General features: G+C 43.2%; 1 protein-coding gene across 1 annotated transcript in view; it reads left to right on the top strand.

The window, feature by feature from the left end:
• Positions 1-12083, top strand: part of LOC117665646 (cytosolic phospholipase A2 epsilon-like) — a 57890-nt gene that overhangs the window by 5146 nt on the left and 40661 nt on the right. The window contains exons 2-3 of the mRNA XM_034417785.3: positions 4655-4833; positions 5555-5627. Of these exons, the coding sequence (XP_034273676.2) occupies positions 5555-5627 (73 nt within the window). The 5' untranslated portion in view covers positions 4655-4833. The remainder of the gene's footprint in view (positions 1-4654; positions 4834-5554; positions 5628-12083) is intronic.

Here is a 12083-nt window from a genome sequence, read left to right as displayed (position 1 = left end):
TGCTCACAGCAAATGGTCAAATTCTTTTGATTGGAATTTATGCTCCCAACCAACAACAGGATTATTTTTACAAGATGTTACATACTAAAATATTGCAATGGGACTATAGATCTATTTTAATTATGGGAGACTGGAATGGAGTAATTGATTCTAAACTAGATAAAAAGAGCTTGGCAAAGTCTAGAATTAGATTACCACAGACTTTTTTTGATATGAAAGAAGATATGGAATTAAAAGATGTTTGGAGAATACATAATCCAAATGAATTGGACTATACTTTTTTTTCGGATAGACATAGATCTTTTTCTAGGATTGATTTTATCCTGTTGTCAAATGATCTACTTGTTAAGACAAAAAGAACAAAGATTTTTCCAAGAACTCTGACTGACCATAGCCCTGTATGGATAGAAATTGAGATGGATAAGGTTGAGAGACGTTCTTGGAGATTAAATGAGAACTTGTTTAGATATGAAAAAAATACAATAGAACTTAAAAAGCACTTGAAAGAATTTTTTGAAATAAATTTGAATAAAGGTACCCCAATTGAAATTGTTTGGGATGCAAGTAAAGCTTATATGAGAGGGGTACTAATCTACATGAACTCTAAACATAGACTGCTCCGACAAAAGAAAAGATCTGAGTTGGAAATGGAAATAAAGAATAAAGAACAGTTACTTATTAAAAATCCAACAGATGAAAGAATACGAAGTGCTATAAAACTTTTGAAAGACCAATTTCAAATGCTTATGGCGGAACAAGTTGCAACAAGTTTACAATATGCGAAGCATAACACATTTTGCAACGCTAACAAACCGGGCAGATGGTTGGCTTACACATTGAGGAAAAAACAAAGTATACGGACTATTGATAGTATTGATATTGGAGGGAAAGAAATCTTTCAACAAAAACTAATTAAAGAAGCTTTTGTGGATTATTATACTAAACTATATGCCAAAGAAGAGGTGCAGAATGGACTTATAGAAAAATATTTAAAGGATAAGAGAGTTACAAAAATTACTGATCAACAAAAGGAAAGAATGAATTATCCTATAACAGAGGAGGAGATAACAGCAGCAATTAAACAGCTAAAAACAGCCAAAGCTCCTGGCACGGATGGTCTGACTGCAATGTATTACAAAACTTTACAAGCTGAAATGGTGGGACAACTTAGAGATTTATTTTGCAATATTCAACAAGGGGGTAAAATACCTCCATCCTGGACAACTGCTTATATATCTTTGATACCAAAAGAACAAGTTGGTCCTAAAAAACCAGAGAACTACAGACCAATATCTCTTTTGAACACAGACTATAAAATTTATGCGAAGGTATTAGCCAACAGGTTGATGCCAGTAATCCAAAAGGTGATTCATGTGGACCAAGCGGGATTTATTGAGGGCAGATATATGAAGGACAATGTAAGGCAAGTAATAGACTTATTGGAATATCTTGATAAGAATAAACAGATTTCTGCAGTGCTGGTTTTTTTGGATGCGGAGAAGGCCTTTGATAGAGTGGATTGGAATTTTCTACTAAAGACTTTAAAAAAGATGGGCTTTGGGGACCAATTTATACAGGCGATCTCAGCAATTTATCAAGAGCAAAAAGCACAGATTATTATTAATGGAAGTTTGACGACAGAGTTTAAAATTGAAAAAGGAACAAGACAGGGATGTCCGTTGTCCCCTCTTTTATTTATTTTAACATTGGAAGTCTTGCTAAATATAATACGGGACTCAAAAATTTTGAAAGGCATAATGATAAGGCAAGAGGATTATAGAATAAAGGCATTTGCAGATGATCTGGTGGTTACCCTATCACAACCAATGGAATCAATAATCTTGATGAACGACATTATACAAGACTATGGTAGAGTTTCAGGTTTTAGAGTGAACTCAAAAAAGACTAAAATGATAGTCAAAAATATGACACAAGATCGTAAACATGAGTTTGAAAGGAGGGCAGGTTTTGAAATTGTACCTAAGGTAAAATATCTTGGAGTTCAGGTTGCAGAATCAAACATGAAATTGTTTCAAAATAACTATGAGGTGTTGTGGCGAGAGGTTCAGAAAGACATGGAGACTTGGAAAAAGCTGCAACTGTCTTTACTTGGAAGAATAGCAGCAGTTAAGATGAACATTTTGCCAAGATTTCTGTTTTTGTTTCAAATGATTCCGGTGCTTAAAAGTGATAAACAACTGAAAGTTTGGAAAACTGGACTTAATAAGTTTGTCTGGAACGAGAAAAAGCCGAGAGTGAAATTGAAAATTATGCAAGATGTTCCAGAAAGAGGAGGCCTTAAACTTCCAAACCTACAGTTATATTATGATGCAGCAGCTTTAACTTTAACAAGTGATTGGTTTGGAAGTAAAAAGGCTGGAATATTGAATGCAGAAAGTTTTGATCTTGAATTTGGATGGCATGCTTACCTATTTTATGATGACAAAGTTGATAAAGTATTTAAAAGTCATATACTTAGAGACTCTTTGATGAGAGTTTGGAAGAAGCACCGACTCAAATGGGATTATAAAATGGATCTTGGTCATACCTTGTGGAATACAAATATAATGTCACTCGGGGGGTTTTTATACAAAGAGGTTCTTTTTACAGATGCGGGCAGATGGCAGTTGAAGACATTGCAGACACTGTTGGACGAAGGGATTAATTTAACCTGGTTACAATATAATCAATTACAATTGAGATGGAAAGAGGACCAAAAAACTGGTATTATGTTGCATGAGGAAGAATTGGTTAGACATATAAGAGAGAAAGGTCCAATGCATATTAAAAGGCTTTACAATGTTTTGCTAGAAAGGGATTCAGAAACGGAATTAGTTAAAGATTGTATGATTAAGTGGGCACAAAATTTTGAAGAACCAGTGATGTTGGAAACATGGGAAAAAATTTGGGTTCAGAATGTTAAATTTACACAGTCGCAGAATTTGAGGGAAAATTTTTATAAAATGTTTTATAGATGGCATCTAGATCCTAAAAAGTTGTCATGTATGTACCCTAATGTTCAGCCAAAATGTTGGAGATGTGAATGTTTGGATGCTACGTATTATCATGTTTGGTGGACCTGTAGGAAAGTTAAGGCTTTTTGGATAAAAATATGGTGGGTCATGCAGAATGTTTTGAAGAAAAAAATTCAATTTTCTCCACAATTGTTTTTATTGGGTATAGTTAAGGGTTTTACACGGGGTGAAATAAAATTAATATTGTATATGATAACAGCAGCAAGATTGTTGATAGGTAAATATTGGAAGAATGAAGCTTTGCCTACTATCGAGGAATGGATTTTGAAGATGGCCAGTTTTGCAGAGATGGCGAAGATTTCAGCATATTTAAAAGATTGTTCACAAGAGACTTATGAATGGGAATGGAAAAGGTGGATAGAATATGTTCAGAACAAATACCAAACTAGAAAGTACCAAATAGCTTTTATTTGAAAACAATGTATTAGAAATATTTTAATGTAAAGAGATAAAGAGGGAAAATTATATAGGGGGAGGGATGGGTTCAGGTATATATATCAGTATTATTAGTTATGAGTATATAATAGGGAAGTCTGGGGGGGAGGGTTAGGGAGGGCTAGGGAGGACGGGAAGTTTGGGGAGGGAGGTGGGGGGGTGAAAAAAAGGGGTGAAAATGTAATTGTAAAACTTTTGCAATAAAAAAAAAAAAAGAAATAAATGCTTGGATTTAGTATGTCTTCATCCATTGTAAGATACTTTTTAAAATTTATTTTACATTCAAACCAAAGCTGGAAGTTTATTATTCTGGACTGAGCATCAAATTAGAAGAAATTTCTCTGTATGTTTGTTCTACATTTAGAAATACAGTAATGAAATTCTGCGATATGTAAGAAGGAGAGAAGATGGTGTTATACTTGTTCACCATTTGTGTTAAATTTTGTTTTCTATAGTTTTAAAATTATAATCCCCAGTAAATCTGATGTGTACAATAGTCAGATCTACTTCAAAATATATGGCTATCAGTAATATATGATTTAATTAACCTCAGTCTAAAAATTGGGAGACCGTGAAGTTTAATCTTGCTTTAAACATGTAGCCAGAGGGCTGACTTTGGGCCAGCCGCTCTCTCTTAGCCTTCATGAGAAGATAATGGCAAAATACTTCTCAAAAATTATCCAAGAAAACTACATGGATTTTTCCAGGAAGACATCAGGAATCAACACTGACTCAAAGGCAATGATAATAATAACATCCTTGCAATATTAAATATTTTCTGAGAATAGGAGAGCCAGTTTGCTGTAGTGTTTAAGAGACAACGTGTTGGGCCTTGGGCCAGTTACTTTCTCTCAGCCCTAGGAAGGAGGCTCCACTTCTGAACTTTTGCAGAGAAAGTTGCAGGTATTTGTCCAGGCTGTCACCAGGAGTCAATACTGACTTGAAGGCATAGAATTATACATATTTTTAAAAAAATATTTATTAAAAATATGATTAGTTTTTAACAGTAAAATTAATAATGACCACATAATAAAACAAAATGTGAAAAATCACAATGCATAACAACGCCAACTCTTCCATGAGAGATTTAGATTCCTCAGAACAGTTACAGGATCTATTTGAGGTAAAGACACTATTCAATCGGTTTGCTCAGTTGCACAATACCATTGTAGCTTGCTTTGCAGGAAATAAAAGACAGCTTGAAGTATACCTGAAACAATTCCAGATCAAATTGAAAACACCTGAAGTGGATGCCCCTTCCTGGCTTGAAGATTAATCTCTGAACCAAGCAGAGAGATCGACTGCAACTTTGAATGAACAAAAGGTTGTTAATCAAGTACTATCTTGATAGTAATTTGACAAGGTGGGTGAATGTAAGCAAGGTTCTCGAAAGGCTGAACTGAGGAATGACTTAGCTTGCACCCGTGCTATGTGAATGTATTTTAGGGTTATGTGTAGGAAAAATGCAAACACTTTGAGTTGTGGGAGCACAGCATGTCAGAGGCCTTCATGTTGCCACAAATAATCCAAATCCACGTCCGCCCCCAATGATTAGATTAATGGCAGATGCAAAGGATTAGGACAATACATTAAATTGCTGAGAGAAGATTTATTCAAGCCTACATACAAGAATCTAGTCATCTAATGATGAGCACTAAATTGGAGCTAGAAGAATGTTAATGGAATTCAAGAGAGGAGCTGGACTTGGATCATTTGTGGCAACATAAGAACTCTAAGCTGATAACATGTTTAACATCACCCCCCAACTCTGCATGCTCTTCTACAATATGGCAATCAAGCTCTAGGAGGTGAAATAGACTTCCTGAGATCTGACTAGCAATTTTAGATATGGGAAAAAACAAGCAGAAAGAGCTTCACTATTCATTTCCCCTTCCCCTCCCCTCTCCCTTCCCTTCCCTTCTCTTCCCACATGGTACAATGTCCTGATGACCTGAATGCTGACTAACTTACCTGATTTTAACTCTAGCTCTTTCTGATTAAACGCCTTTTGAGAAGCCGCAGTAGTTGACCATGGGTTGATCGGCACAGAGCAGTAAATTTTTCTGTTTGCTGTTATTCTGCAGATGGAGAAGGCATCTTTCAGTTTGCTCTCTGTGAAAATCATACAAATAACCAATTTACAAAAAGCCAATTTATGTGAGTATTCTACCATTTCTACAGATTTCATATGGTACACTGGGCACTCACTACTACTTTGCTCTGACATATATATTCACATTGAATAAAATACTATAATGCAGTGTAATACAGTTGCTACTATACTGTAAAGGTATATGCAATTTCAGAAGAATTTAATTTTCCTTATTTTATTTCTAAGTTGCATTTTCTCCTTTAAAGTGTGTTTCAAACAGATTATAGAAACTTATTAAACATGATACATTTCCAAAAGATGTTTGCATTGAGAGTTTTCCTTTTTAACAAGGACTGAAAGGTTAATCCATACTATAGAGGGTTTCCTTTGTTAATTGCCTCTGAAAGACAAAATTTAGGATAAGGGAAGAATAAGTTTTAAAATGTCCTCTTATTTACATGTCCTATGAAAATTCAAATTACTTATTTGTTTATATTATAAAAACTTAATTATCCTCAAACTCATTTTTTTCTGACCCATGTAGTCATTCTGCAATTTAGCTTTACTGTGTAAATTCTCTGAACGTAGCAAGTTGTGTGTATATAGATGATGCTTCCTATATCTAGTTCAATAAACAAGTAGCAGAGGAAACTTGCTGAAAAGCCCCATTTCTCAGGGAAGCATCTCTCTTCCCGTACAGAAGTATGTGTTTTAAAAGGTGGGGTGGGGGATGGGGTCAAAAAAGGCAAAGATGGTGGTTTTGATCATGCAATTGAAGCTTTTCCACTTTTTAATATGTCCCGCATGCACAAAGCATATAAATAAAATGAGATGGGGCTTCCATTGTATAGTTGTAGCCATCATCATGAACATTTTTTGATCCTCCTGCCTATGGATACTTCTGCACTAGTTTGTTAATATGCAGGCACTAATCCCCGCTGAGGTTTCTTTTGAGGTTTTGAATACTATTATAATCTGTCCAAAATATTATAAAGTGATTTAATTCCTTCAGTGTATTCAGTAAAGAAGTTGATATCTGACCAAAGTATTTGCTTCCCTTTTGCATGTAAGCAACAATTCTTTCAAATCCAACTTCTACGAGCTACCTACATTGTTTTTGTTATTATTATTCATTATTCATTATGATCTTCTGAATCATAGGCTGGAATTCACCAACTAGGCCAGCAAAAGCAAAGCAGAAAAGGAAAGAAGTCCATAATAGTCTATAGAAATTCTAATGCCACAAGTCGGATAAAAGCCATAATACTATTAGGAAGGTAACATTTTAATTGTTAATTCATTTAAAAGCACCCTCTCTCAAGAGGGATAGGTGACTGAGCAGAATTCTTTTCCGCGGACACTGCAAAAAGAAAGGGAACAGTCAACTCATTATTTTTTTTATCAAGCAATTAGTGACACAATTCCCCCCCCCTTTTTTTTGCTTCCATATAAAGAAAAATTAAAATAAGCAAGAAAATCTTAAGAGAACACCTGTCAGACCTTGGTGAATATAAATCACTGGGACCTGATGGATTACATCCCAGAGTTCTGAAGGAACTGGCAGATGCTATCTCAGAACCATTGTAACATATCATTAAAAAAGTCTTGGAGCACTGAGGAACTACCAGAGGATTGGCAAAGAGCTGGTGTGGTTTCCATTTTCAAAAAGAGAAAGAGAGAGAAAAAAAATAACCAGACCCAGAAAACTATAGACCAATCAGCCTAACATCAATACCTGGGAATATACTGGAAAAAATAATCAAAAAACAGATCTATGAACATCTAGAAACACTTAAACATGAGTCAGCAGTGTGCTGCTGCAGCCAAAAAGCCTATCATATTTTTTGAACAATAAGATGCACTTGACTATAAGACGCACCTAAGTTTACAAGAGGGGAAAAAAAAGTTTTTGGCCTCCCATTTTTTGGGCCTGTTTTTGGCCCGTTTTGAGGCTTTTCGGCCATTTCAAGGCTTTTTTCAGCCCATTTCAAGGCTGGGAGGCAACCCCCGCAAACATCCAGAATCCGCTTTCTGCGCATGTCCAAGATGGAGGATTCAGCCTGAGACGCTCCCGGCAGATGGGGTGATTCCTGGCAATTTTGGGAGGTTCCTGGGGCGATTGTCCACCATGGCCCCCAGTCCTTGAGAGAGGAACCTTTCCCCGACCCATTGAGGGGTTTTTTGCCCTCCGGAACATCGGGTCGAGGAAAAAACGGCTGCTGAAGGCTCCGCGGGATGACGTCGGTAGCGATCTGACTGGCGGTGCTTTTCTCGGCCTCCGGTATGGACTGACGGCGGCGGCAGCTCTGCGGTGGCGACGGCGGCAATGCGGTGGCTCCCCTGGATTCCTGGCCTCTCCTGGGGTTTCCTGAGGCTCCTGGGGACCCTGGAGTATGGTGGGAGCCATGGGAAGCGGCGCCGGCGCTGGCAGTGGGCGCGGGGCGGTCGGCGGCCACTGGTCGATGGTGGAGGCGAGGGGGCAGCAGCTGGCTGCTATCGAAGAGGACGCTATGGTGAGAGGCTGCTGGCTTCTATCTTGAAACCCCGGACCTGCTAGAGGGCGGCCTATTTCTGCTGTCCCACTTTGCTGCAGGAATCCGGAGGCCCCATTGGAGACTGGGGCTGTAGATTGGGGGTATAAAACGCTGGAAGACCTGGAAGACCTGGGGAGTGGGAGAGGTTGGAAGACGGCCGAGGGTTGGCCTTGGGCTGCCTTAGGCCATTCCCCCTCCCCCCTTTTTTGTTGGCCTGTATAGACCTTATCATGGTAACCACCCCAGCTACTTTCTCCCTTGCAAGCCATCTCCCTTTATTGCTTTCCATGTATCATCTGTTCCCCGTGTTACTATTCTGCCTTCTAGACTGGCTCTATTCCACCTATGCCCTTGAAAGGTGTGGAGAATGGACAATTCTGATATGGATTCTGAGGGAGTCTGGTTCAACTGCCGTTTCCCCTACCAGAGCGGATGGACTATCGAATCTCTCCATAGCCAATTCCATCTTGGCTAGCCATCGTGAGAGGATGGCCTGGAGAGAGCACCTTCTGAGTTTTGTCAAAATCGCACGAGACTTCGCCCACTGTCGTGAGAGGACAGTGGAACCCAGCTTTTCCATGTCTTGAGTTGCTGCCTCTCCATGCCCTAGGACGATTAGATTATTCTATGGAACCTCAGCCAGAGGACATTTCACCCTTCCCGGTTCTTGATGCACTCGGCCGCCGAACTCCTTGCTCTGCGAGACTCCCCCCTCTCGCAGGTCTGGCCCTCCACGCTATCGAGGGCCTATCTTGATGACGGATTTTGGAATCCCAAGAGATGCCATGCAGCGAAGAGGGGGTTGAGGGGTTTTTTATTTAAATTTTTAAAGAAAATTTTAAGGGGACCCGGGAGGAAGGGAGGGGGTTGTGAAAGTGGACCTGGGGGGGTCCAGATAGCTACTGAGCGGGGTGACAGGTTGATTGGCTGCAGCAGAGGGGTCAGGAAAGAAAATTTATCCGGGGAGCAGGGGAATAACAAGAAGGGCAATGCAATTGAAATAATGAGTGGGAGGGGCAGGTATGACGGGCGCAGGGGACCATATCATGTGCCGGGGGTGCACATACGCTGTTTACGAGCAATTGCGCACTCCAGTCCCCAATGCGCGTCTCGTGGCCTGGGTTGTACAGAGTCTCAGGCCCAGGGTCCACGGCTGATGTTATGTAATGCCAGGTCGGTTGTTAATAAAGCCCCCCTCATCTGTGATCTTATATTGGAGGGGGGTGCGGACATGGCAGGTATTACGGAGACCTGGTTGGGCCAAGAGGGGGGGTCCCCCTCGTTGAAATGTGCCCACCAGGTTTTCGTGCATTTCATCAGCCAAGGGCCCAGGGGAGGGGTGGGGGAGTGGCGCTGATTATTAGGGAGAGTCTTTGTCCAAGGGAGACCACTGTTCCTCAGATAGCTGGATGTGAGTCCCTCTTTGTGAAGTGGGGCCGTGGGGTGCAGATGGGTTTGCTGACTGCGTACCTGGCTCCCTGCCACGTGGCAGCGACCCTACCCGAGCTACTCGACATCATCGCCGGGGTGGCGGTGGATACCCCCAGACTTATTGTCATGGGGGATTTCAACCTTCCATCCGCGGGTGAGACGTCAGAGGTGGCTCGGGAGTTCATGGCTTCCATGACGGCCATGGACCTGACCCAGTTAGTTCAAGGCCCCACTCACATAGGAGGACACACTCTGGACTTGATTTTCATCTCTGGTCAGTGGTTGAATGATCTTGGTAGAGGGGACTTAGACATTAAACCCTTGTCATGGACAGATCATTCGCTCCTTCACTTGGACTTTCCTACCACTTCCCCCCACCGCAGGGAGACGGAACCGACTAAATGGTTCCATCCCAGGCGCCTGATGGATCCAGAAAGGTTCCTGATGGAGCTTGGGCCGTTTCCTGAGACCCTGACACACGACTCGACTGAAGAGCTGGTGGCCGCCTGGGAGAGTGCGGCCGCTGGAGCTTTGGATCGTGTCGTGCCCTTGCGGCCTCTGACCCGATTCCGATCTCAATTGGCTCCTTGGTTCTCTGAGGAGCTGAGAGAGATGAAGCGTCGGAAAAGACGCCTAGAGAGCATTTGGAGGACTAGTCATTCTGATTCCGACCGGACACAGGTGAGGTCTTATATCAAGACCTACCTAGTGGCGATAAAAGCGGCGAAATCTAACCATTTTTCCGCTCTTATCGCATCTGCAGAGAACTGCCCAGCCGCCCTATTTAGGGTGACCCACTCCCTTCTTCGGGGGGGAGTGCGGGAGGATCCCTTGCAGGGTCGAGCTGAGGATTTTGTGCAATTCCTGCACGATAAAGTCGCTCGGATTCGGGAAGGCTTGGACTCCGACTGGGCGAGTCCGGGGGAGGAGACGAGGGTAGGTCTTGAGAATATTATCTGGGAGGAGTTTGATCCTGTGGCTCCCGAGGATGTGGACAGGGTTCTGGGTAGGATTAGTGCCGCCACATGTTTATTGGACCCGTGTCCCTCCTGGTTGGTACTGGCCTCCCGGGAGGTTACACGAGGCTGGCTCCAGGGGATTATAACTGCTTCTCTGAGTGAGGGTGCCTTTCCCGCCACCTTGAAAGAGGCGGTGGTGAGGCCCCTCCTCAAGAAGCCTTCCCTGGACCTGGCTGAATTAGTTAACTACCGTCCGGTCTCCAACCTTCATTTTGTGGCGAAGGTTGTTGAGAGTGTGGTGGCACGACAACTGCCCAGGCACCTGGATGAAGCTATCTATCTAGACCCGTACCAGTCGGGCTTCAGGCAGGGGCACAGCACAGAAACGGCATTGGTCGCGTTGGTGGATGATCTCTGGAGGGCCCGGGACAGGGGTTGCTCCTCTGTCCTAGTCCTATTAGATCTCTCAGTGGCTTTTGATACCATCGACCATGGTATCCTGCTGCAGCGGTTTAGAGGGTTAGGAGTAGGGGGCACCGTTTTGCAGTGGTTCTCTTCCTTCCTCTCCGGCCGCTCGCAGTTCGTGTTGGCAGGGGGGCAGAGGTCAACCTTGAGGCATCTCGCATGGGGAGTGCCACAAGGGTCGGTCCTCTCGCCTCTTCTGTTCAACATTTATGTGAAGCCGCTGGGTGAGATCATCCGTGGTTTTGGGGTGAAGTGTCACCTGTACGCTGATGATACTCAGCTGTACATCTCTACCCCAGACCACCCCAACAATGCCCTTGATGTGATGTCTCGCTGCCTGGAGGCCGTACGGGCCTGGATGGGGAGGAACAGGCTCAGACTCAACCCATCCAAGACCGAGTGGCTGTGGTTGCCGGTGTCCCGATATAGTCAGCAGGTGCCATCGCTGACTATTGGGGGTGAATCCTTGCCCCCCACAGAGAGGGCTCGCAATCTGGGTGTCCTCCTGGATGCATGGCTGTCTTTAGAAGAGCACATGACGGCCGTGGCCAGGGGGGCCTTTTATCAGGTTCGCCTGATCCGCCAGTTGCAGCCCTTTCTGGACCGGGACGCCTTGTGCACGGTCACTCATGCCCTTGTCACCTCCCGGCTGGACTATTGTAATGCTCTCTACATGGGGTTCCCCTTGAAGAGCACTCGGAGGCTCCAACTGGTCCAGAATGCGGCCACGCAGGTGGTTATGGGCGCAACTCGCTGTGCCCGTGTGACACCCCTCCTGCGCGAGCTGCACTGGCTCCCAGTGGTCTTCCGGGTGCGATTCAAGGTGTTGGTTACCACCTTTAAAGCACTCCATGGCATAGGACCCGGGTACCTTCGAGACCATCTTCTGCCACCAATAGCCTCCCACCGACCAGTCTGTTCCCACAGAGAGGGTCTCCTCAGGGTGCCATCAGCCAAGTTATGTCGGCTGGCGACACCCAGTGGGAGGGCCTTCTCTGTGGGAGCCCCAGCCCTGTGGAATGAACTGCCCCCAGAAATACGCAAGATCTCCGACCTCCGGGTGTTCCGCTGCGCATTGAAGACCTTGTTGTTCCACCAGGCAGGGCTGTCAATATAATAATTTTAAATTGGG

The sequence above is a fragment of the Pantherophis guttatus genome, chromosome 1 (assembly GCF_059756535.1).
Source record: "Pantherophis guttatus breed Tessera chromosome 1, ASM5975653v1, whole genome shotgun sequence".
NCBI classification, from domain to species: domain Eukaryota; kingdom Metazoa; phylum Chordata; class Lepidosauria; order Squamata; family Colubridae; genus Pantherophis; species Pantherophis guttatus.
This window is presented reverse-complemented; position numbering and strand designations above follow the sequence as displayed.